The sequence below is a fragment of the Lygodium microphyllum genome, chromosome 8 (assembly GCF_053477565.2).
Source record: "Lygodium microphyllum isolate KBCC chromosome 8, Lygodium_microphyllum_v1.1.10, whole genome shotgun sequence".
Classification (NCBI taxonomy): Eukaryota; Viridiplantae; Streptophyta; class Polypodiopsida; order Schizaeales; family Lygodiaceae; genus Lygodium; species Lygodium microphyllum.
The window spans coordinates 3036671-3063382 of record NC_141142.1 but is presented as its reverse complement, the minus strand read 5'-3'; the positions used below and the strand labels follow the sequence as shown (position 1 = coordinate 3063382).

The 26712-nt window shown below is 40.0% G+C and overlaps 1 protein-coding gene across 7 annotated transcripts in view; it reads right to left on the bottom strand.

Annotated features, from left to right (window-relative positions):
* LOC148031903 (uncharacterized) overlaps positions 1-6994 on the bottom strand; it is a 79264-nt gene extending 72270 nt beyond the window's left edge. For all 7 annotated transcript variants that reach the window (XM_087682475.1, XM_087682476.1, XM_087682479.1 and 4 more), the window contains exon 1: positions 6081-6994. In XM_087682475.1, the coding sequence (XP_087538601.1) occupies positions 6081-6929 (849 nt within the window). In that variant the 5' untranslated portion in view covers positions 6930-6994. The remainder of the gene's footprint in view (positions 1-6080) is intronic.
* Positions 6995-26712: the final 19718 nt, after the last annotated feature.

The window sequence follows — 26712 nt, the reverse complement described above, 5'->3', positions numbered from 1 at the left end:
TGAGGAGCCTCTTAGATTGATTCACGTTGATCTTTGTGGGCCGACATCCACTACTGCTTTGAACAGCGCGCTATACTTCTTTTTGATAGTGGATGATCATTCTCAATGCATGTGGGTGTACTTCCTCAAGCATAAGTCAAATGCTTTCACATATTTTTCTGCTTGGGTGCTACTAGTTCATAGCCAGACTGGTCGCAGTGTTAGGTGCATGAGGAGTGATAGCGGTGGTGAGTTTATCTTCCACGAGTTTTCCGAGTTTCTACAGAAGCATGGCATTTCTCGCCCGCTCAACTCTACCAACTCCCCCTCTCAGAATGGAGTCGTAGAGCGTAGGAACCGCACAGTCATGGAAATGGCACGCTCTATGCTGTTCGCAACAGAGCTTCTTAAGCGCCTTTGGGTCGAGGCTGTTAACACTTCGGTATACATCCTTAACTGGTGTCCGGCTGCGGCTCTTCCTCAAAAGACCCCGTATGAGGCATTTTTTGGCTCTTTGGCCTGTTATTTCCCATTTCACAGTCTTCGGGTGTCGTGCGTACACACACACGCTTGATGACAGATAGGAAAGCTTACTCCCTGAGCTGATCTCCTTATTTTTGTGGGATATTCCTCTGAAGCAAAAGCCTATCATTCTGTTGTAGGAAAACTTATCTGGTTAATTCACACTAGGCTAGATTTAGCTTACTCAATTAGCATACTCAGTCAGTATTTCACAGCACCTAGGATGTCACATTGGATTGCATGTCTTCGTGTGTTGCCTTATTTGCGGTGTACTTTTTCTTATGGCTTGATATATGGTTCTGGTTTATGTTTGCAGGGATACGCTGATTTTGATTGGACAGGAGATCCTGACACCCGGCATTCCCATGGCGGCTACCTCTTTGCCTTGGGCACGACTCCCATTTCTTGGTCTAGCCATAAACAAGAGACGGTGGCGGCTTCCACGACCGAGGCTGAGTGCCGTGCTTTCTTCGATGGCACCACCGAGGCCATCTAGCTGAGGAGTTTACTGGCAGCGCTTCATTTTCCATGTGACTCTCCCACAGTTGTCTACTGCGACGACCAAAGTGCCATTGCCCTTGCGGGCAATCCGATCATCACACCACAGACACGGCATGTGGGAGTCCACTTCCACTTTTCCAAAGAGCAGGTTGAGCTAGGCACTATTCACCTAGAGTTTGTGCCTTCATCAGATACTTTTGCAGATATCTTGACCAAAGTGGTCAACCAGCCGGTTCTTCAATACCTGCTATCCAAGATCGGCTTGGGTACACCCTCCCCTACTTCTTCAGCTTGACGGGAAGAGGGTGCTTCCCTCTTGCTTTCCCTTCCAGTTTGAGAGGGGGTGGCTCCTACTCTTAATCGTGACAATGATGATACTTACAGTTTTTTAGACATTACATTCACTTATTCTTTTGTATTTTATTATGGACATTTGTAACTTCATCCGCACTATTAGGATGACCTGATTGTAAAAGGGCACTTGAACAAGTGAACACTTCCCCTGTGAGGGCACTGTCCCAGTGGCACTGTTGCATAGCATATTACATGACCATGACATCTCACATCTCCCTTTGTATTTCCCTATGCATTGGCCTTCTGTTCATGTCAACATGCATCTGTGCGCATTTATCCCTTTTCGATCTTTTGGAGTGGTCGACTCTAGGATCCACCATATTCGTAGCATAACACATGGCAATTCTCCTAAAGGCAGTTTCCCTAGCCTTGCTTACTTGCTTGCTTTGCTTGTCTTGCTAAGCCCACCGTTTTTTTTGCCTCTCACATATTCAACACATGATTGGCACATACACTCACTTTTATCATCCTTAGGCACTTATCCTCATCAGTGCGAGGGATTGGCTTGCTAGTTTTGTGAATAACTTGGGTTTAAAACTCTCTTTATCTTTTCCTATCTGTCACTTAATCGGCTGCTGCCCCTATATTACCTATGTATTTTCAGAATACTTTTCAAAAAAAACAAAACAAAACAAAACAAACAAGTCCATTGTTGATTCCATCCGCCTTTGTAGGCCTTGGTAGGCCCTTGGGCAACCGACGAGCACCCTTGGTCCGATGCCCTGACCTCTCTAGGGTGATCACTTGGGCTCCCTTGGTAAGATTTCCATCGCCTTTGTAGTCTTGGTGGGCCACTGGGCAGCCGACGTGCACCTTTTGTCCGATGCCCTGGCTGCTTTGGGGTGGGGACGCCTTGGGGTAAATCAGAATTTAGACTGGCCTACTTTTCTCGCCCTATTTTGGGCTTGAGAGGGGGTGTTGTGCTAAGAAATGCACTTAGCCACTTAAACAGCCCCAAAACATGCTTATTTTAGGCTTATTTTAGCCAAAACCCTAAAACGAGGAGCGGATCAAGAAAGTTAAGTGGAAGAGGATCTAGAACCCTAATTTTCTATAAATTGGCAACCAGCCCTCCACTCTTTCACAATCTCGTTTTTGCAGGTTTCAGGTGTTACCAGCTTGCTGCCCACACCCGAGTCACAGAGGACATCTCAGCGCTTGCTGTCCATCACTGTTCCCTACAGTCTGGCACCTGTTTCCAACTCTCCACATGCTGATTGCTGTTGTTTCTGCCTGGCGACTGACTGTTGTTCATCTGCACTGCTGTCGTACAGCCTGCCACGCCAACAAACTGCTGCGTTTGCAGACTCCAACTGCCGCCCTGACAATTTTCTCTTTCTCTCTACTGTCTGCAGTCGCTACAGTATTTCTCTCTCCTGCAGGCTGTCCTACCTGCGTTTTCAGTCTCTCTTTTGCAGACTCTGTTTTTAGTCTTTCTCTCTCCTGCAAGCTGTCGTGCCTGCGTTTTCAGTCTTTCTCTCTCCTGCAAGCTCCGTTTTTAGTCTTTCTCTCTCCTGCAAGCTAAGCTGCCTACATTTTCAGTCTCTCTCTTACAGGCTCCGTTTTAGTCTCTCTCTCCAGCAGGCTCCGTTTTTTAGTCTTTCTCTCTCCTCACTACTGTCTGCATTAGATCCAGCTTCTCACTGCTGCGTTTGCCGGTGTTCGACATCCGGAGGCTGCCTTGCTGCGATTCGAGATCCGTTCGGAGTACGACACACTCTCCAACTCATTACCCCTGCCCTGATCCTAGAGATACAGGAGTTCGAGGTTTAGTATTCATTCACTACATAGTGTGTTTGCTGCATGAGCATCGTATTATTAGTAGTCATATCATTTCATTTATTCATTGTGTTCATTGTCTCTGAGTTACTCTAACCCTAACCCTAACTGCGTTCTTTTTATCAGTCTGTGCTTTGTCGTACGGTTTCTGTTTATGTTTCTATGTTATGGTATTTTTCTTTACACATCTAACTTATCACCCAGCCATCACAAACTCAAACACTTAAGTCTTATCCCCACCACATATAGAACCTCATGTTAGCATTAAATTCAGCCAAGAGAACTATTTTGAGTAAGATGCACTCAACCACAAGGACCTCACCCATGCCCCCATCATTTCAAGAGGATCCAGCCTATTGCTGTGCATTTTCATACACCATGTGAATTGCTTTACAAAAGAGTGATCCATAATAGCTTAGGCATTGCATTGACCTTCATGGTGCAATGTCTTATAATAGATATTCGAAAAGGACAATCCTCCATATAGGCAAACATTAAAATCTCATCCTTTCTATAAAGGAGCAAATCCAACTTCTTAGAATTTCACTTCAAACCAATAAACTTTTTAACTTTTTGCTTACATTTTCATTTTTTTCCATGATGGCGAAAATTCCAATGTTTTCAATTTCATAGGTCATGTTGGCCTTTTCTAGATATTAATATAGCTCTCTTTCTTTTTTTGTCCCTAAATCCATCTACAGGTCCAATCTAGAATGTCGTTGACACTGCTAAGTTTGTGGAATTACTATGGCCACAATCACACATGCTAAGCCTTTGGTAAGCAACTGAGTGATTAGACACGACAACACTCTCTTACGTCATTTAGCCTTTTATAAATGTTAATACAACTCTCTTTCTTTGCCAATCCACAGGTCCAATCCAAAACATCATTGGCATTGCTAAGTTTGCAAAATTGTTGTGGTTGTGATCACATGCTAAGTTTTTGCTAAGCAACTAAGTGATTAGACCTTGCTCCATCTTTGATGACCCAACAATCCTCTAGCATCAAAGCTTATCTCCACTAGCACAGTATTATACTTTATCCATTCTTGAGCTAGAAATGCACTATAAACTAATTAGCTCTTTAACTATAGTCCCAGAACTCAAATTACCAAACTTTCATTGAAAAGGAATGTGATCCTAGAGGGTATCTATGTCCCATATGCCAAACCCTAATTTGGGAGAATCCATCCATCTATAAGTAGATAAGTTACCCACCACTTGGCCCATTTTGTTTTGCATTTTTTGGCACCTTGTCCCTATTGTCCACGCCCCATCATCTAGAGGATATCTCAGTTTGAGTTGTTGTCCACCAACTTGTGTCTGCATCTAGTCCTCCTCCTGTTGATGGCAATTGCTAATCAACTTGTTTTCACCTTTATGCAAGCTGCATTTTGTTGTTGTCCAAAAGTAAGATCGGCCTGCATTTATCACTCGACAATAGCCACCTGCTGATGATGTCAGCCTCACATCTATGTTTATTGGTATGCCCTCCCATACAACCTGCCACATCATCATATACTTGCATTTTAGTGCAACAACATTTGCTAGTATACCCTCCCATACAGCTTGCCACATCATCATACACTATTGCATTTTAGTACAACAACATTCACCTCCTTCTTTCTAACAAAATTCCATTGTTTTAATGCCTATCTAACACTAATCCCACTCTACACTACTACATATGCTACTGCAGAATATATCCAAAAATAATTTTTTTCTCTCTACATTGGGAATCTGTTGGGCAACTTTGTAACTCCACTACAGCAAGATATGCTATTGATTAGACCTAATTTTCATATAAATAGCTTATTACAATATTGTAGGTTGAGTTCCTCTCTTCTTCTCTGAGATCTCAAGCCTTATACACTTTCTAAACAACTTTATCATTAAAAAAGTAATATTATCACAATTTCAACTAGAGAAATTCCTTTGCTTATAAAAGAAAGGATGTGAGATTGCGTAGAGACTATATAGGAGAATCGTCAAAGCAAATGGTCTGTGAAATTGGTCTCAAATGTTGCCTCGCATTTTTAGGGTTTTGCAAGTTAAAGTGTCCATGTGTATTTTTTAACACTATGATTAATTGAAGGCTAACATTGAAGGTGATAAGGTCATTGTGTATTTGTGGATTCATTGTACCACATAAAACGGCTTAAAAATTGTCATTCTATTATAAAACATGCATGATAAAATTAGACTTGTTTTTTGTTTTTGCACATGCAGGTTTGCTGTGGCAACAATACACGTTTAAAGTGTAAGCTTGAATTTGTTGAGTTTAATCATGAATTGGGTGTGCAAAAACAAGGGCAAAGCAATGGGATTGATGCATGAACCAAGTTGAGGTTTTTTACAACATATCCAATCAATTTGAAATTGATATTTGCGTATCTTATACATTATTAGCAACGTGCAATAGTGTGGGACCGGCTTTGCATCTTGAATGTTACTTTTACAAGTCAATGGACTGTGTTTTTTTTTTTTTTTTTTTTGGCATTACACTTGTTAGAGTGTGAATGGACAAATTTATCACATATTTTATCAACATTGGTGAGAGCAACTCAAGACAACCATGCCAAAGACAAGTCTAGATTGATTCAAGTGCAAAGCACATGGCAATCATTCACATTAAGAGAGTACTCATTTGCAAAAGTAGGTTACTTGTGATTCATGCAAGCATTAGATAATTATAAAGAAATCCCAAAAGAGACATCAACCTTTGGGATCTATCATGTATCATCTACTGTACAAGGGCATTTAAGCTCTCCTATTCAGTGAGTCTTTTATTTATTTCTTAAATTATTCCATATGTGCAAGTTACTTTATGAACACTAGTCTCTAGATAATTTCCAAAGGTCAGTTTGAGCTTCCTTTGGTTCCACAACTCAAATGTTCATTAAAAATGCTAAAGCAGTAGCCAACAAGAAACAAAAGTGACTTACAAGGTCTGAGTTCACCCACATTTGTGAAACAAACCCAAGGGCATTTGCTGAAGATTGACTAATTAGCTGTTTGGCAATTATCTTGGACCTCTTTGTCGTTCTGGCTGCCCTTTGGAATGGATCGACTTTCTCCTTAACAACTAACTCCTCTTTCTTTTCTCCCATATAGTCCCCCTTGGGTCTAATGTCTGATTGAATGAATTCCTCTACTGTGCTAACTTGTTTATATGCCTGCTTTGCCCTGTTGCCAAAATCAGCAGTTCTGCTATTTTCACCCTGTTCCAGCCACACATCAGTCTGTCTGTCAAAACCTTTGCTTGGGTAGACCTTCACCCTATCACCCGCATCCATATCATAAGGCGCTCCACTTGTGTGAGTCCGCTCACCAGTCACTATATCCCTGGTGTGCGGATTTGCCACTGGCATGCTTCCGATGCTACCATGTATAGGGGTTGTTTCACTGCTGGTGCCATCTGAAGTCCCCCGGAGATTATCAATAACAGGTGCAGTGATAACATCCATGATCATATTCTCACTGCCCGGATTAAGTTCTGATTCTGTTCTCGCACTCGGGCCTAAGTCATTATCAATTGCTTCTTCTGGCCATTGTAATCCTCTGAAAGGGCTATCACGGAAGATCAAGCTTTCCAAAGCAGTTTTCTGGGCTGCAAGTTCAGGTTCATTGGTGTGAGCAGGTTCCTGCCGGCTGGCACAGACATCGAAATGCCTGCCACGGTCAAGCTTTGCCTGCGCAACTCTACAAAGGGGCGCCCCGTGGCCTTTGAAGAGCCGCAGGGAGCAATGAAAACTGAAGCCGATAGAGCAGCCAAGCATTACCCTTTCGCTCATCGTCTTACGATGGCTGAGACGGAGAGGAAACAAGTCATCTTCTGAATGCTCGTTTAGCGAATCAGTTTAGGTGGTCTATACCACGGTTTAATTAAAACCTTCCCTTTTTAATTAGAACCCCTTCTCTCTCATTTCCTCTCTTTTCTTTTAATTAAACCCCCTCTCTCTCTCTCTCTCACTCTCTCTCCTTTTTCTAATTAAATCAAAAAATTTATGAACGTTTCTTTCTCTCCCTTTTTAAATCACAAGTTTCTCTCTTTCTTTTAGTTAGTTTAAAATTTTTAATTTAAATATTTTTAATAGTTTAATTTAAAACTTTTTAACGTAGTTTTTCACCTACTTTGAGAGAGAGGGGGGAAAGGGAAAGAGAAGAAAAAGAAAAGAGAGAAGAAGATCAAAAATGGGAAAACCTAGAACCTTCGAAGGGTTTCTCAAACATATCCCCTTCCCAAACCTTCCCTTTTTAATTAAAACCCTCTCTTTCTCTCACGTTTAAACCCTCTCTCTCTCTCTCTCTCAATTGAAGCAAACTTTTCACAATCGTCTCTTTCTTCCCTTTTTTAAATCAAAAGTTTCTATTTCTCTTCTCCCTCTCTTTTAGTTGGATTAAACTTTTTAACTAAAAATTTTCTCTATTTTTTCTTTTAATTAAATATCTTTTTTATATTTTTATTGAATTTTTTAAAAGTTTTTTTATTTACAATTTTTTGACATAGTTTTTTCACATTGTAAGAGAGTTAATAAAAGAAAAAAGGGGAGAGGGACACACAGAGAGATGGAAAAGAGAGGAGACACAGAGAGAGAGAGAGAGAGAGAGAGAGAATTAACCAAAGTTAAAATATAAGGAGAAAAAAAGAAAAAATATTAAAGAGAGAGAAAGAGAAAAATAAGAAAAAATAATAAAAAAAAGAGGAGAGGGAGAGAAATGGAAAAGAGAGGAGAGAGGAAGGGGAAGAGAGAGAGAGAGAGAGAGAGGGAGAAGAAAAGTAGGAAGAGATGGGGTGGGTTCAAAAAGCCATGAACCTCCATAGGGCTTCCTGAACCTACCCCCTTCCCAAACCTCCCCTTTTTAATTAATACCCCCTCTGTCTCATATTTAATCACTCCCTCTCTCTTCCCCCTTCCCTTTTTTATCTCAATCAAATCAAACTTTTCACAAACGTCTCTTTCTCTTCCTTTTTAAATAAAAATTTTATCTTTTCTCGTCTTTTTAAAATATTTTTTAATGAAAAAATTTGTCATAATTTTTCACATACTAAGAGAGAGAGGGGGAGGGAGGAAGAGGAGAGAGAAGGAGGAGAAGACAGAGAGAGAATTTAAAAAAGAAAAAAAGAGAAGAGAGGAAAAAGACAAGACAGAGGGGGAGAAGAAAAGGAGAGAGAGAGGGGGAGGGAGAAGGAAATGAGAGAGAGAAGAATATAGAGAATATAAACACATAGAGGAAATATAAAATTTAAATGGGAGAGAAAGAAAAGAAAAAAAAAGCAAATAGAGAATGAAGTGAGAGAGAGAAAGAAAAAGAAAAAAAAAGCAACTAAGAGGAAAGGGAGAGAGAAGAAAAAGAGGAGAGAGAGAGAGAGGAGGTAGGCTCAGAAAGCCCTGAATCTCCAAAGGGCTTCCCAAACCTCCCCTTTTTAATTAAAACCCCATCTCTCACATTTAATCACTCCCTCTCTCTTCCCTGTCCTCTTTTTTATTAAATCCTCTCTCTCTCTCTCTCTCTCTCTCTCTCTCTCTCTCTCTCTCTCTCTCTCTCTCTCTCTCTATTAAATCACACTTTTCACAAATCGTGTCTTTCTCTCTCTTTTTAAATCAAATGTCTCTCTCTCTTTTCTCCTTCTCTTTTAGTTAGATTAAACTTTTTAAATTTAAAAAAATCTAAGTCTTTTTAAAATTTTCTTTCCCTTTTAATTAAATATTTTTAAAAGCTTTTCTTAATCTAAAAGTTTTTTACATAGTTTTTCACATACTTTGAGAGAGAGAGAGAGAGAGAGAGGGGAGGAGAAAGGAGACTGAAGAAGGAGAATAAGAGATAGACAGACAGACAGAGAAGGGGGAAAACAGTGAGAGAGAATTTAAAAAAAAGAGAGAGGGAAAAGACATAAGAGAGACGAGAAGAAAAGGAGAGAGAGAATATGAACACACAGAGAGAAAGATAAAATTTAAAAGAATTTTTTTTAAAGAGAATGAAGAGAGAGAGAGAAATAATAAGAAGAGAAGGAAAAAAAGAGGAGAGGGAGAGAAGGAAAAGAGAGGAGAGAGGGAGGGAGAGAGAGAGAAAGAGAGAAGAAAAGCATGGATAGAAAGGATAGGTTCTAAAAGCCCAAACCTCTAGAGGGATTCCCGAACTTACCTCCTTCCCAAACCTCTACTTTTTAATTAAACCCCCTCACTCTCATGTTTAATCACTCCATCTCTCTTCCCCCTCCCCTTCTTTATTTAACCCTCTCTCTCTCTCTCTCTCTCTCTCTCTCTCTCTCTCTCAATTAAATCAAGCTTTTCACAAATGTCTCATTCTCTCCCATTTAAAATCAAAAGTCTCTCTCTCTCTCTCTCTCTCTCTCACAGTTAGATTAAAATGTTTATTTAAACTTGCCTCCCTTTTTAATTAAATATTTGAACATTTTTATTTATTTATTTAACTATTTTAATTAAAATTTATTTGGCACTTTTTCATATACTTTGAGAGAGAGAGAGAGAGAGAGAGAGAGAGATACAAGAATAAAATCTAAAGAGAGAATGAAGAGAGAGAGAGAGAGAGAGGAGGGAAAAAAAAGGAAAAAAGATGAGAGGGAGAGAGAATGAAATGAGAGAGAGTGTGTGTGTGTGCAATGAGATGAGAAAATAAACTAAAATAAAAGGAAAAGAGAAAGGGGAAGGAGAGAGAGAATAAAAATAAGAAAAAGAGATAGAATTATAGAGAGACAAAATTTAAAATTTGAAAAAGAGAACAAAAAAATGAAAAAAGAGAGAAAGAAAGAAGGAAAAGAGAGGAGAGAAGAAAAAGAAGAAGAAGAGAGAGAATTATAGAGAGAAAAAAGAAAAAAAAAGAGAGAGAAAAGAAAAAATTTAAGAGAGAGAGAAGATGAAAAAAAGAGGACAAGGAGAGAGAAGAAAAAGAGAAAAAAGAGGGGGAGAGAAAAAAAGGAGAGACGTATCTCTCTCCCTTTTTAAATCAAAAGTCTCTCTCTCTTCTTTTCCTCTTTTAGTTAGATTAATTTAAATTTCTCTCTCTATTTTTAATTATTTCTCTCTTTTAATTAAAAATATTAAAGTATTTTTTTAAATTTAAAAACATTTGACATAGTTTTTCACATACTTTGAGAGAGGGGAAACATAGAGAGAGAGAGAGAGAGAGAGAGAGAGAGAGAGAGAGAGAGAGAGAGAGAGAGAGAGAGAGAGAGAGAGAGAGAGGAAGATAAAGAAAAGGAAAAGATAGAAGAGGGCGGAAGAAGATGATGATGATGATGAGAGAGAGGATATAAACACAGAGAGAATTATAGAGAAATGAGAGATAAAATTTAAAAGGGAGAGAAAGAAAATAAAAATTTAAAGAAAGAATTAGAAGAAAAAAAAAAGGAAAGCCTCAAACCTTCGGAGGGCTTTCGAAACCTACCCCCTTTCCAAACCTCCCCGTTTTAATTTAAACCCCCTCTCTCACACATTTAATCACTCCCTCTCTCTTCCTCACCCCCCCTTTTTATTAAACCCTCCCTCTCTCTCTCTCTCTCTCTCTCTCTCTCTCTCTCTCTCTCGATATATATATATATATATATATATATATATATATATATATATATATATAAAACTTTTCATAAATGTCTATTTCTTCCCCTTTTTAAATAAAAAGTTTCTCTCTTCGCCCCCTCTTTTAGTTAGATTAACTTTTTTTCTTTAATTATTTATTAAATATTTTAAAATTATTTTAATAGATTTTTTAAATTTAAAATTTTTAATATAATCTTTCACATATATATATATAATTTAAAATTTAAAAGAGAGAGAAATTAAAAAAGAAAAAGATGAGAGAGAGAAGAAAAGGAGGGAGGAGAAGAGAGAGAGAGAATTATAGATAGAGGAAATATAAAATTTAAAAGAGAGAGAGAGAGAGATGAATAATAATAATAATAATAATAATAATAGGAAAAAAGATGAGAGGGAGAGAGAAGGAAGAGAGAGAGAGAGAGAGAGAGAGCAAGAAGATGAGAAAATAAACTAAAATAAAAGGCAAAGATGAGAGGGGAAGGGAGAGAGAGAAAAGAGAGAGAGGGGGGGAACACACACACATAGAATTATAAAGATAAAATTTGAGAGAGAGAGAGAGAGACAGAGACAAAGAGAGAGAGAGAGTACAAAAAGAAAAAAGAGAAGAGAGAAAAGGAAAATAGAGGATAGAGAAGGGAAGAAGAAAAGGGGGGGGGGAGAGAGAGAAGAAGAAGAGAGAATATGAACACAAAGAGAGAATTATAGAGAGAAAATATGTACATTTTAAAAGAGATTAAAAAATGAAAAATGACGAGAGAGAGAGAGAGAGAGAAGAAGAAGGAAAAAAGAAAGAAAGAGGAGAGGGAGAGATATAGAAAAGAGAGGAGAGAGGGGGAGAAGAAAAGGGGGGGAGAGAGAAAGGGAGAGCGAGTGAGTGAGAGACAAAGAAGAAAAGTGGGGAGAGAGACTGGGGAGAAGAAAAGGGGAGAGAGAGAGAGAGAGAGAGAGAGGGAATTTTAGGTTTGATGAGAGAGAGAGAGAGAGAACAAAGAATGAGAGAGAATAAACTAAAATAAAAGGGAGAGATTAAATTATTAAACATAGAAATTGGGGGAAAGAGAAAGAGAGAGAGAATAAAAATTTTAGAAACATAGAGGGAAAAAGAGGAGAGAGAAAGAGGAGAAATGGATTGTCAAGTACCACACAACAACTTCACTTGTTACTTTGTTTTGAAGCGTGCACGGAATGCTAGTTAGGTTTTAATATATGTTTAAAGCGTATAGTCTAAAGGTTTGGAAATTTGTAATGATTCTACAAAGTCGTGGTTCAAACCTTAAAGTTTTCTTTATTTGTTTCCTTAGGTTTATTTATTTGTCCTTAAAGTTTTCTTATTGACAAAATCTTAAATTTTTTTAATACGATTGTTCATTTGTAAAAGCCTCAACTCCTAATTTTTTAATCAAAAAATTAATACAATTGTTTGTTATTAGAAGCCTAAGCCTCTTCTAAAAATTTTAGGAATAAATAAAAAGACTTAAGGCTATGATGCACATTTTTAAACTACTAGAACATATACATGCACATGTTCTAAAGGCTAAGTTTAACTTATTTATTCTTATGGATCTATTTTTTTGACAATCGTGCCAAATTTTTGGCCATCCTAGTTTGCTTATGCATTGTGACATTTCGACAAGTGCCCAGGATTATTTTAAAAAGTGTCCCCTGTTTCCACCCATCAATCCCAACTCTCCCCCCCTCTTAAACGTCCATACGAGAAAGTGTTGAGGGGAAACTACCACCTAACTTGTGTGACTACCACATGTCCTACTTTGCTGTCACCTATCTATATGGATGACCATTGTATACTCCCCGCACGACTGACTATGGTGATGTGGGGGTTCATTGTCGTGTATGTGTGGTTGACTTGACAAGGTATATTCGACTAAATCTCATTAAACTAGAGTCTCCTTGAGAATTGCAAGTACAGTCTGTGTAAAGGTTTACTCAATTATAGTAGTTCAAGAAAACATGTGTCAATCATCCATGCAACATTTGCTAAGCCTAGTATCTCAATAGGTCCAAATTGCACCCCATCACCACCACTATGTGCAAGGCAGTAGTGCTATGATAGCTATAGAAGCAACCTTCATCTATAGCATACAACCTCTTCTTGCATGTAGTAACATTTGCCACTCCTATTATCACCTACAACCTCACCCCCCTTTGGCATCACTTGTCACCGTGTGACCTTGCTTTACATCCTATTTTCTAGGTAGGATTGATCACCTAGTTCTATGAGAGCAATTTCTTTACCTTCTCTATTTTGAATTGTATTTCATTAATCAATTTCTCCATCGTTCTTCCTTTCCAAGTGCTTTTTGCTGCCTTTGCACCATCATTGGCCACTTTTTTAGCTACATGATCTACACTTAGTACATCAAGCTGAATGTAACACTGTTGCCATCTGAGTTAACAATTAATACACTCATTTGGTTTGTCTCCTAATACTTCAAATAAAAAGCATGCTAGAATCTTGAATCTCGCTATACAATGTATGCTTCTATTTCCTATACTAATTCTTCTTATTTGCTTAATGATTGTATGCAAGCAACCGGGTTATCATCACCTCCACAAGTTCCAACTTATCTATGCAAGTATCACATGACCACACATTTGTGTTTAAATCAATGTAATTTAACGTCTACAATGTCTTCATTGAAATGTGATAGGCTTAGTGGAAACCCAGTGGAAATATGCAACTAAAATAGATTATGATAGCTTGACAGCTCTATAATATGATATGCTCAAATACATTATGATATCTATGTATACTTATATTATGATATAGCAATTTTTTGTATTGGTGTTGTATTGCCATTCCATATACTACTCTTCTATTTCTTCAAGACCATTGCTATTCATAGAAGTGGTTGCTTGCAATTTAGTGGTTTCCTATTTTTAGCAATTACTTCATAAACATGTGAGATCAAGTACATTATCATATTAAGATATCACTACAATATAATATGTGCAAATACATAATGGTATCCACATATCACTAGATTAAATAGCCCCTATAAAACTATATGATGTAAGGAACTTTTCTATTGTTACTATGTTTCCATTCAATAAATTAGGCATTCCGCACCTAGGAGCCGAGCAACTGTGGGGCCTATATCAAGTGATGGTCTAAACCCTCTCTCTCTCTCTCTCTCTCTCTCTCTCTCTCTCTCTCTCTCTCTCTCTCTCTCTCTCTCTCTCTCATCTTTGTTGAAAACAATGAATATTTTTGACAAAGCTTTGAAAACAACTAATTTTCAAGTAAGATTCTCTATGCATAAAGGCAACAATTTACAAATGATCCCTTCTCTCTCTCTCTCTCTCTCTACCCCTTCTCTTTGAAACTACATTTCCTATTAGCTACACAATTGACCTTAAACTTATTAATGTAGCCTACAAATGATACAACACCCTATGTCATTATTCTTTCTTAGCAACACCATGTATATTTGTGTTAGAGTTTGAAATCCATAGAATCTCAATTTTCATCGTCGACTCATAAAGGCAACATTGTACAAAGGATCAAACTGTTATTTAGTCTTCAAATAGTTTTATTTTGCACAAACATTGCTATGACAAAAAGTGTCCTTCTTTCCACATGCATGGGTGATGAATGCTAAATTAAACTATCAACATTAGTTTTGATATCCTCAGAAAATATGCCACATACTACAAGAAAAACCACAACATTAGTCTAGGAACATTTATTAGACATATAAAATGACTAATTTTCATTAAAAATGAAGATAAATAGATACCTAGTTGAATATTTATACTCAATTGATGTAACACAACCAAGCAACACAGATCATGGTACCTAACATCACCACCGAGGAGGAACCCTCCCTAAGTAACTACATATTCAAGAATTTGGGAATTTTCATAAAGTTTGGAAATTCCTAATGTGATTAATATTTGGACATATGGTCAAATCTTATCCCCTTACTTGAAGGTGAAACTTTCCCTAGGTACTATATAAGCAATGCCCCCAAGTCCCACTCTCAAATATGGGGTTAAGATTTAGCAACTTGGTCAAATCTTTATTCCTTATTTGAAAGTGGAACTTGGGAGATTCCCAAATTCTCTAATATGATATTAAGTGCAATCAATACATAGCATGCTCGTAGATAGGGACTAGCATGTAGTAACACTGCATGTGATGCTTGTAAATAATCTAAAAAAAAAGGGCCTTCAAATCTCTAAACAAATGAAAGATACTCAAGGAACTCGATTACACACATAAAAGGTCCAAACATTTCAGGACATTGTGCCAAAGGCAATAATTTGTATTGTAATCTCAGTTGTCTCCGTAATGCACAATAGTAACCAAACATTGGGGCCTTCGTTCACCTACAAAAGTAAAGGGGGAGGAAATGAATAAAGAAGAATTGAATGCATGAAAGAAATATATAATTTGAAACAATATGACATGACATATGTTGCAAGAAACATGCTTTGACTACTCTTTCCAAGACTTCTCTATACACAATATTCATATTGGGGCTTGCACAATGATCATTATTGTATAGCAATAACTTAATCCCACCAAAGGATTTCACTTGTAAAAAAAGCACATAGAGTTGGCCATGTAGAAAGACTAGGCTTTAAGATAAGACCCCACTGAACCAAGTCCATCTCAGCATGCTTACACAACATCATCATAATTTGCTAGCTTCCACAATACTCTTGATCTTTAGTACATAGTCATTGATGGATAGATTCTCTCTTTTAATTTGAATTAGCTCTAGCTTGAGCTATAGCTTTTTGGCCTTTGTGTTTACCTCAAACAACCTTGCCAAGTTCTTCCAAGCAAAAGTAGGGCTTTAAATTCCTACAAATAGCCCATCGTACTATCTGTGACACTCACATATAGCCAATACATCACTTTACTTTGTGTCTGCTCCCAATCCTTCTTAGCCTTTATCAGTTGTTGGAGGTGATCTCAATCAAATCTTACCCATTATGGTAAAAGGAGGCCGTGAGGACATTGTGAATGTGTCTCTTTGTTACTCTAATTTATGACAACATGTTAAAATTTTGAAGTTTCCAAAAAACCTGCAAGTATGTCTTGAAGATGACACTATGGGTGGAAACTTCTCAAGACACATCCACAAAACATGCAAATGTATCTTGAAGATGACATTATGGGTGGAGAATTCAATATATGGCCTCAAAATATTGGAGATAATATTGGCTTGACAAATGCTAATAATAGACTTTCATTGCCTAGAAGCATGGTAATATAGGAAAAATTAGTTGGAGATATCCTTGCCTATGTATATAGTGACTTTGCCAATATGCATGATCATGCAAGCTTCTTTGCAAAAAGGGCAATACTTACTCGAAGGAATGCAAAGGTGGAAGAGTTGAACTTAGAGGCATTGCATTTAATGCAAGGCAATACTATAGCATATATAGTATAGTTGATACAAATGACAATGCATCTCTTTACTTTATTGTTGAGAGTGAAAAAAGACTGAAATTTTGACTGATTTTTGTTGTTTTTGAGGTCTAAATGATTGATTTTTGGTGGATTTAGAGTGATGTATGATTGTTAATTGAAGTATTTGAGAGTATTTTGGATGATATTGATTATGTTTTGGAAGTTCATGATGATTTTCAGTGGAGATATGAGGTTCTGTGATGTTCTGATAGGTTCTGATTGGTTCTGTATACCTTCTATATAGCTTCTGTTTTGTCTGATTGTCTTCTGTATGAAGCATGGATTGATGATTGATGAAGATTCAGATCTTGTGAAAGTTTATTGAATAGCTTTTTAGAGTTTGGAATGGTTTGAGTATGAGTTATGAGGTTTCGATGACCTTCTGTAACCTTCTGTAGATCTTTTGTAGAGCTTTTGTCTCTGTATTGTAGCTGTTTTGGTACTATAATGTGACTGTTCTGTAGACCTTCTGTAAGTGTTCTGTAGAATGTATGTGTGACTTTGGGAAAGTTTTCTAACCTTTGGAAAGGATGAATCTAAGTTCAAAAGAGCTAAAACAAGTGGAAGAAACAACTGTTGAAGACTAAAGAGAAGACTAAGTGACAGTGACAGTAGTGAGCTGTGAAAAGACACTGTAGTGGTTTTGGTGACTCTTCATATCAGACATACCGCTTGGGAGGTGCATCCACGACCTAAGAAATATTATTGAGGGTTATAATGAGAACATTGTAGTGAGGATATGATGTACTATTGATGGAGAGAGAGAGAGAGAGAGAGAGAGAGAGAGAGAGAGAGAGAGAGAGAGAGAGTGTGTGTGTGTGTGTGTGTGTGTGTGTGTGTGTCAGAGATAGTCAATTCTATCAAAACAGTGTGACTATATGTGAGAGATTGAGAGAGAGAACTATGAAGATATTGAAGATGAATAATATGTGATTGATTTCCATTCAAAGATGGTGTATTCCTTTTTGTTCTTTGTTCTATTGATGGATTTTGTGAAGATGTTGAAGAATGTAGTTGATTCTATCAAATCCATGGGAGATATCTATTATGATGCTGCGTGAAGAATTGCTGTTTTCTTTGTTTTAACGATCAAAATAATGAAATAAAAGCTTGTTGATGTTACAAGATAGATTTTCTTGCAAGAGAATTCCCTTTTCCTTGGTGTTCCTCTTGGGGCTCCATGTTTTTGGTGCGCAACCGGGGAAACTTGCCATCAACAAGCACCAGAAGAGGTTGAAAATGAAGGAAATGGTATTGCCAAGAAGAGAAGAATTCAATGGATGTTTGTAAAGTTCCTTCTTCCACTGAAGAGTTGGAATTTCTCATAATCAAAGCCACTTTCCACAAGAAGTTCATCCCACAATGGCGGAAACATATCACCATCATGATGCATGCTCTATGTGGTGGGCTATTTCCTCTTCTTGTTGAAGCAGCAGAAACTTGCATCTTGGTGGCAAACTGTTTGGGAACAAACTAAAGAGTAGAAATAGAGAGAATGACCATCCATGGAAGATTTGGCATTCATTGAGAAGTTTCCAGACATCATCAAGTGGGAGATTGTGAAGAAGCTTCAGGAGTCTTAGTCTGTAGAGGTTCACGAAGACAAGAAGGAAAAAAGTTGAAATTTGTTTGTGGATGCTCAACAGCAAGATACATGGGATGCTTGGTGCACTGATAATCTTCTGTTTGTTCAATTGCAACCCACTGGAAGTTGGTAGATAGAGTGTTTTTCACAACATACACTATTGAAACCCTCAGAAGCTGGCATTATTATAATGACACAACAACGATCCTAAGAAGAATGAGTTTTGATACTTTTAGAACAGAATATCTTCCCCTCTGTAGTGGTTTGAAAGTTGAATTCAGAGATGTTGAAAAGAAGGAAGTAGAGGATATGTTGGCCAGAGAATCCCTCAGAGATTGAAGCCCTCTCTGATACTATCCTGTTGAGTCCAGAACAAGTGGTTGAAGCCAACCCCCTAATGAATGACGCAATAAAGAGGCAAGCGTTAGAACGAGTCCAGAGGTACATGAGAAGAGAGAAGGCAAAAATCAAAGCTGAGAACAAGCTCGCAACAGAAGCTTCCTTCGATGCCCTAAAAGCACTCTTTACAGAAGTCCCCATGGCGACTCAAGGTCCCCTTCCTAGTCATATTCGTCCTGGAAACATTGATGATATGCCAGCAAATGTAATCCCATTGCCAGTTTTTAAGGGAGAGTACAATGAAGATCCTGATCTTCATGTAGCAGAGTTTATGGTAGCATGTGTGGCTAACAATGCCAAAACCCCTGAGTATTGGTTAGCAATATTCCCCACCACTTTCAAGGGCGCGGCGTTTCAGTGGTATGAGAGACAAGCAGCATGAACTTTTGGCACATGGGACGACCTAAAGTTGGCCTTCCTCACTAAATTCAGGCGTGAAGGTTTTGAAGAGCGGATGCGAGAGAAGTTCATGAACCTAAGTTAGTCCTCTGGAGAAAGAGTAGAAGCTTATGTTTCACGAATGAAATCCATCCTGAAGAGATGGACTAACCATCATTTGGATGAAGGTATCCAGAAAGGAGTGTTTCTCAGGGGCCTACAACCAGAAGTTTGCAAGTTCATGGAATTGAGAAGACCAGTCAATCTGCAAGTCGTAGTGGAAGGTGCAAGATTGTATGACGAAGTTGAAGCAAGGCTGTCAATGACTCCAGGAAGAGGAGTCTTACCTCCTCCTATGCCTGGAATGGTATATCCATCAAATGCGGTCCCAGGGACAGTTCCCTACCCCTATCCCCAGATGCAAATAGTGCCACAGTATAGTGCACCTAATCCAGTGTGGTCATCGCAGACAACAGTGCCTCAGATGATGGTTCAACCACAATAACAGTGGCCTCAAACAGTTCCTCCAATGGTGACTCAACAACAGTGGAATCCTACCAACTGGAATCAACAACCCCAAGTCTCAACAGGAGCTCTGAATCAGAATCAGAATAGAGGACCTTCTGGATCTACCCAACCAATGTATGCAGTAATTACAGAAGCTTCCCAAAACCCTACAACAAGCACTGCAGGAGGTGAAAATCTGAAGGACTACTTATCCAACTTAGTTGCAAGTATCAAGAAAGAGCTTCTGGATGTGATTACAGAGCAGTTACAGACGTTGAAGGTGAATACTGCCAATATATCCACTTCTGCAGGAGTCGGAAGAGATGTGATGCGGTCAAATACTTAGTGTGGAAAGTGTCATCAAGCGGGACATTTAGCCACTGAATGTACCCAAAAACCAACCATTCCTGGAGCCTTCTGTTCTCACTGTTTGCGGAAGAACCATACAGAGGATATTTGCTCTCTGAAAGAGATACATGAATGAAGACAGAAGGATGAAAATGCAAGATTCAACTTGCTGGAATCTAAAATGACAACATAGGATATTGGACCCAAGCCTAGAGAGTTTGGTCCTAATTTCGGTCCAAGGAGGTTTCCCTCTCAAAGTTACAGAGGACGACAGTCTGGTGGTGGTCAGAGATCTGAGGTGGAGTGTTACAGATGCGGAGAAAAGGGACACATTTCACCAAATTGTCCAAATCCCAGAAGGTCAGTGGATTACAAGCCCTTATGCAGTCGATGCAAAGGAGAAGGCCACACTGCAAAGGACTATCTTAGTCTAGCCCCTGTAAAGGCCAATGTCACTAATAGCCAACAGAAGGTACAAGAACCTGCTTCCAATTTGGTCGAGTTGGAAGTTGCCGCTGTGATGCGTATCAAGAAGAAGGAACCAGTGGTTCAGAATGGAAATGATTCTCCTGCCAAGACAGTGAAGTTCAACCTACCTATAGAGGGACAGAGCAGTACAGAACATAACAGTATAGTACAGAGCACTACAGTGCCACAGATATCTATAGAGACAGTCCCAGAGACAGGACCAGAGGCCCAAGAGATAGATGATACAGAAGCACTTTCAGAAATAGAGGAAGCACTTCCAGAAATGGAGGACCAGAGGCCCAAGAGATAGATGATACAGAAGCACTTCCAGAAATAGAGAAAGTGCCGATGCAACAATTATTAGCAGAAAAAGGAAAGATAAAAATGGGTGTAGCCCCATTCCCCAGCCGGCTGGAGAAGCCTGTGGATCCTATTAAAGATTATGACTTGGTCAAAGACCTAGATACTTTTAAACCAAATTTAACATTCGGGCAGTTGGTTGATGCTATCTCCCAGCTGCCGAAAGAGATTCAAAAGGATCTTGACACGAAGGGGTGGATTAAGGATCGCTCCTTCAACAGCGACCAAGACCAATAAGGCCCCGGAGCTTGTAAAGGAAGTAGATGTAACTAATATCTTTTTAGATTCTGGAACCCCAGCAATTAGTGTATGGATAGAAGGATACTTTATTTCAGATGCATTGTGAGAGCGGAATTTAGGTGACGGGAAGTGCTTAAAAATAGCTAAAAATTATGAATATCAAGGGAAAAATATTCACCGTCAAAGGCGGTGGCTCGACATAGGACGATTTTAAGCGTTAAAGTGCTCTAAGGATGCCCAGGAAACACTTGTGGATTTTTAGTAATTTTCAGACTACGATTTGGACATCGTACGCGCGAGAGCCAGTAAAAAGGCCAAACGGCCGGTCAAGAAAAGGGAGGGTGCCCAAAAATTGAGAAATGAGGGGGTGCCTTTGTGAAGGGGCACCCCCCTTCTCAAAAATTCGTGATGGAGGGGGGACGGCGGCTGTTTTTTCAGCGCCGAAAAAAACGGACCCCCCTCTCCCCCCCCGCCAAATCGAGATGCAGGCTCCCAAATAAGCCATGGATTCAATCATAGCAGGCAACAAGATTCAATCTTCGCTCCGCATCGCTCCGATCCACGCAAGGAATGGCAGCCTATAGGGAGAGAGAGAAAATCAGTATTTCTCTCTCCTCCCTCTCTCTCCTCTAAGAGGGAATTCATGTGGGAAGAAGAAGGAAGAAGAAAGAGTGATGGAGGCTTGTCCGGCATGGATCGGATTGCTCCACGGGCTGGAAATGGTAACTTGTGATCGTCATGAGCATGAAGTGCTGCTGATTTTCAGATTTGTAGCCATGGACATGAAACCCGAAACACGCAAATAAGCGGTAATTCAATTTTTTCAAAAGGAATTTGAGATTTTATAGCTTTTGATTGATAAAAGGTTGTTTATGTGGGCTAAAAATTGTTTATGTTGCTGGTTTCCATGAGTACTTGTTGATCATAATCAGAAAATCAAAAAAATATGCATCTTGTGGTTCAAAATAATACACTAAAATACGTAAAATATGGAAAATCAAGGGAAAATGATGTTTTTGGGCATAAAAATGGAAAAATGAATAGGAACACCAACTAAATTTTCATTTTTGCTGCAAGAAGGAACTAAGGGCCACAGCCCATAACCTATTTTGAATTTTCAGTAATTAAATACTGCAAAAAACAAGGGAAAATAGAGAAAAATCACTAAAAATAGGGGAAAAATGCATTTTGGGTGCGGAAAATTAATAAAAATTAAGAACAATGTTTGTGAATGTTGGTGGGGACTGAAGCATGAGGATTTGCCTCAGTTCAACCCCACCTTCTTGTTCTAGTGTGTTTTTTTCTCGCTTTTTACACATAAAAGGATGGCAAAATGCCTCATAAATCTATGCAACGATGCAATATTTAAACCGGGAAGGGTAGGGAAGTTGAAATATGTCTAAATGCCGTGTGAGATGATGGAAAAGTTGCTGATTGCTATGCATAGCATTTAGGACGGAAAATAATTATAAAATAAGAGCTTAGTAGCACGAGGATCACCTCGGTGCTAGGCCCATGCAACGAAGCACGAACGCTAGAGAAAAGAAACCATTAAAAGAATGTTTTTGCACTTGTGCACAATACTGTTTTGCTAAATGTTTGAGCACTAGGCATCCACCAAATGCATAGAGCATAAAAAGAATTTAAAAGTAGTAGTGACCAGCTCCTGGACATGCATTGCAATTGTTTTATTAGGACATGACCTACGTTGAGAGGCAGTGAGGTACCCATGCTGTAGGTAGACGCGGGTCCCAAAGGGGAAAGCAAGTGAGGAAGAAATTGTACACTCCTGGACACGCTTATTTGGTACCTTGAGCGACTTTTGTGCGAAATGTTTATATGTTGAGCGACGCATCGAGGGGCCAATCCCCAAGGTGTAGGAGAGTCGCAGAGGGTTCACGACATTCAGCTGTAGGAGAAACCCCATGTGTATGTGATTCGAGCCTTTTGGCTATGTGAAAGGGACTCCCTCTGAGGAGCAATATTGGGTTAGGATCAGTAGGACTACAACGTATTACAAACGCAATGTTTAGGAAGGCAAAGATGTTGATAGACGCTCCTGGCCGCGAGGCCAAGGGGTTGTCTTGTGCGTAGTGGTGAGGCCCGGCTAGTGCATGAGCTAGTACCGGCCCGGTTTTAGGTCCATCAGTGGTGCGTCTGCCGGGAGCCGCTTAAAAGTGGCGGTCCTCGAATCCTAGTTGTCTAGGGACCAACTTGCAGTTTATGCCAAAGGATACCTAGATTGATCCGTTATTTATCGATAAGCATCGTCTAGCAGAAATCCAAAAGCAAGAGAGAGATGAAAGAGCTAGGCGATGTGCTGAAATTTTTAGGAGATATTCCCCTAAGCGTAGCGGTGCTGAACCCTTACGAGGGAGTGGATCTAGTGGTCTTGGGGCCACACGTAGTAAGTTAGGAGAAGGTGGAAGCTCTAGTGCTCCCCTTTCTTCCATAAGCCAGTCTACATCAAGTGCGGGGGGTGCAACCTCATCGTCCCCTAATCCTAGTGCAAATCCAATCCTCATCATGGCGCAGCCTATTGCAATTTCAGCAGGAACGACGGATTTGTCGGCTCTAGGTTACCCGCTACCCATTTTTAATGGGTTAGTTGAGGAAGATGCGGAACTCCACATTAGGGAGTTTCAAAAGCTGATGTTTAACTGTCGCATTCAAGAAGAAGGACATTTAATGATGTTCTTCAATATGACTCTCAAAGGAAGAGCCGCTATATGGTATCATGGTTTAGAAGCCGGAACCATATTGAATATTGATTCATTTTATGGAGCTTTTCGAAGGGAGTTTGCCCCTGAAAGGGGTGGGCAATATTGGTTGCGTGTACCCAACGTGACCCGCCAAGAACCACACGAGGATATTCATGCTTATGAGAAGAAAATAAAAGAGGTTTTCCGTAAGTTGGACACCTCTATTCCTATCCCCGCAACTGCCCAATTGCAATATTTCCTACATGGTTTGGACTTTAATATCCAATTGTAGTTGAGTAGTGTCCCCTTGGGGGATATAGATACTGCCATTACACGAACACAAGAGATGGAATCCCGACTACAAGCAGCCTATGCTTCTCGAGGCAATTCGAATATGGGTTTAGTATTGGGAAACAATATGGCAATGGCCAATGGCAGTAGTGGCCAAGGGATAGCGATGGCTAACCCTAATGGGAGAGGAAACATGATGCAGAATGTCCCTTTATTACTAGCTCCCCCTAGCATGTCGATGCCTACGGGCAGTCAAATGGCTCCAAGTGGTGGAGGCCAGGCGGTCAATTCTAATACCATGCCTGTGGCTCAACAACCAGTGCCTAATCGAATTGTTAGACCAATGGAACGACATGGTAATGACCAAGGCTATGAGTCGAGCGCTTCCAATGTTCTTGGCGAGGTTAAGGACATGATGAAGCATTATACCGACATGATCACGGAGCAATATCGGCAAATAGCCGTTGATGTCAACTTCCTTAAAAAATAACAAAATTTGATAGGAAGTAGATACCCAGATGAGGGTGCACCTTCGAGGTTTAGCTGCAAATGGTGTGGTGGGCAACACTATCCAAGAAATTGCCCAAATGTTAAGTGCGACATCTGTGGAAAATCCGGCCATTTAGCAGCTACTTGCTGGAGTAAGATCAGTTCCCTCCAGCGAGGTAGTCGGCAACCAGGGCCTGTTAATCATCGTGTGCAAGGAAATGATTCCCAGCGAGAAGACAAGCCTAAACAAATACTCCAATGACCAAAGACTACAGTGGAGGAGCTACCTAGTGGTAGTGGGGTTAGTTTGATTGAGGCTGTACGCGTTAATGATGCTGAAACCTCTAATCTGCGAGCTGTTCTTACAAGAGGTCAAAAGGGTAGAGAAGCCAACAAGGATAAGCCTGTCGATGGAAACCCTAAACAAGGCGGCAAAGGAACACAAGTTTTGGATCCTGCCCTGGAAGGGGGACCTTTGAAGCCCATGGAGAGCAAAACCGATAAAGAACCACCGAAGAAGAAGGTGAAAGTTAAAAAAGAGGCAATAAAGCTGGCTCAGCGACCTAAAGAGCAGATGGTTTGGCATGAAAAGCGAGCTCTATCGAACTATCATGAATTCGATATGGCGAGCTCTCTTTGCGAAGTCAAGCCGGATGTGAATCTCTTACAGCTTATTAAGCTTTCCCCAGGAGTACACAAGGAATTTAGAAAGATCCTACGTACCGGGTATATCGTAGAACCTTTGGGTATTGCGCGTGTTGGTGATGACTGGTTCAAGCATGCTGGGAAGCATTGCCCAAGGGTTGCAGCCTATGTCGATGGGATATTAGTAGATTATGCCATTGTCGACACGGGATCATCTGTTAATATTATGAGTTCTGAACTGATGGAAAGGTTGGGTCTTGCGATCCAGAAAGATACCTCCACAATTCTCAGAATGGCAGATGATAGTTTGAGACAGTCGGAAGGCTGCATTACTAAGGTCCATGTCACTGTTGCAAATGTAGAATGCCTATTGGACTTTAGGGTGATTCGTTTTGCAGGCCGTCCAAGTTACCAAGTATTACTCGGACGACCTTGGATCTTGCAAGCGGACTGCCAAGTAGATATACCCGCCGGTCGACTGATATTCGGTAGGGGTGCCCAGCATGTGGTGGTTGATGCTTATCCTGAGTCCCCGCAGAGTGAGAGAGCTCCTCTATCTTCTACAGAATTGGAGACATTAGAAGATTTATCTGCCAGTGAGACATCATCGAGTGATGAGTCCAAAGAGGGATCCACCACGGAAGACATCTATCAGATCACTTTGAACGAGTCGATAGAGGGCCAAGATCGTATAAGAGATGCAGATGTTATCGAGCTAGACCTTGGCACGTCTGATGATTCACGGCCAATCAAATTAGGTTCTATGCTCAGCACAGCAGAAAGGGAGGACTATGTGGCCTTGATTCAGGAATTCCGTGATATCTTTGCCTGGAGTTATGATGAGCTGAGAGGCATTCCTCCTAGTCTTGCTATTCATACAATTCCGTTGAAAGAGGGCAGTCGCCCTGTACGACAGAAAGTAAGGCGTATGCCTTTCGAACTGAGGGATGGGTTGTTTGAAGAGTTACAGAAGCTTCGAAAAGTGGGTTTGATTTTTCCTGTGCAACACACGGAATGGTGTCCGTCGGTTGTGATAAGAAAGAAGAAGAATAATCAAATCCGATTATGTGTAGACTTTAGGGAGCTGAATAAGCAGACAGTTAAGGACTACTACCCGTTGCCATTTATTGACCTGATTTTGGATCAATTAGCGGGTAGGGAGATATATTCGTTCATGGATTGCTTTGCAGGATATAACCAGATGGCAATTGCAGAAGAGGACAAGTTGAAAACAACTTTTATTACTGTATTTGGTACTTTTGCGTACCATGTGATGGCCTTTGGTTTATGCAATGCGCCTGGTTCGTGGCAACGAACAGCAGATAAGACATTCGGTGACATATCCCCTGAAGAGTTGAAGGTGTTTATTGATGACTTAGGGGCTGCCACCGTGAGAGGAAGGTAGTTGATCATTTTAAGAAAATGCTTTGAGCGCTGTAGACAATTCTGCATCGCCCTAAACCCACGGAAGTGTGTTTTTGGAGTACCTTATGGGCTATTGCTGGGTCATGTGGTCAGTTCGGTTGGAATTGCGACAGACCCCGAGAAGGTCAAAGTTATAGTTGCCATGGGTCCACCACGCACTCCGAAAGAAGTTCATAGCTTTCTGTCTTTGGTTGGTTATTACCGTAGATTCATAAATGTGTTGGCAGAAAGAACGTAGCCGCTTACAAATTTATTGTCCTTTAGCTGTTCGTTTGTATGGGGTGACCCTTGTAAGGTAGCATTCGAGGATGTGAAACAGGAGCTAGCAAGAGCTCCCGTTTTAAAAGCACCCAAAAGAGGTGAGGTGTTCTATATATTCTCAACAGACACCATGTATAGTATCAGCTGCTGTTTAGTCCAAATTTGGGAAGAGAAGTGGTACCACCCGATTGCTTTTGCTAGCCGGAAGCTAGGGGTATCCGAAATCAATTATATCTACCTGGAGAAGTTGTGTCTAGCGATGGTCTTTGGGACCAAGAAATTCAGGCATTATATTCTCTATGAGAAAGTGGTGCTTTATACGAAGGCGGAGGGGCTTCGATTATTGATGAATAAGCTACAGTCGCCTGATCGTCTAGCAAAGTGGTTGATCACTTTGTAGGAATTTGATTATGAAATCAGGAGTAAGCCACCAAGGTTGCAAGGCATCGTGGAATGTCTTGTGGACTTTGGGGAGCC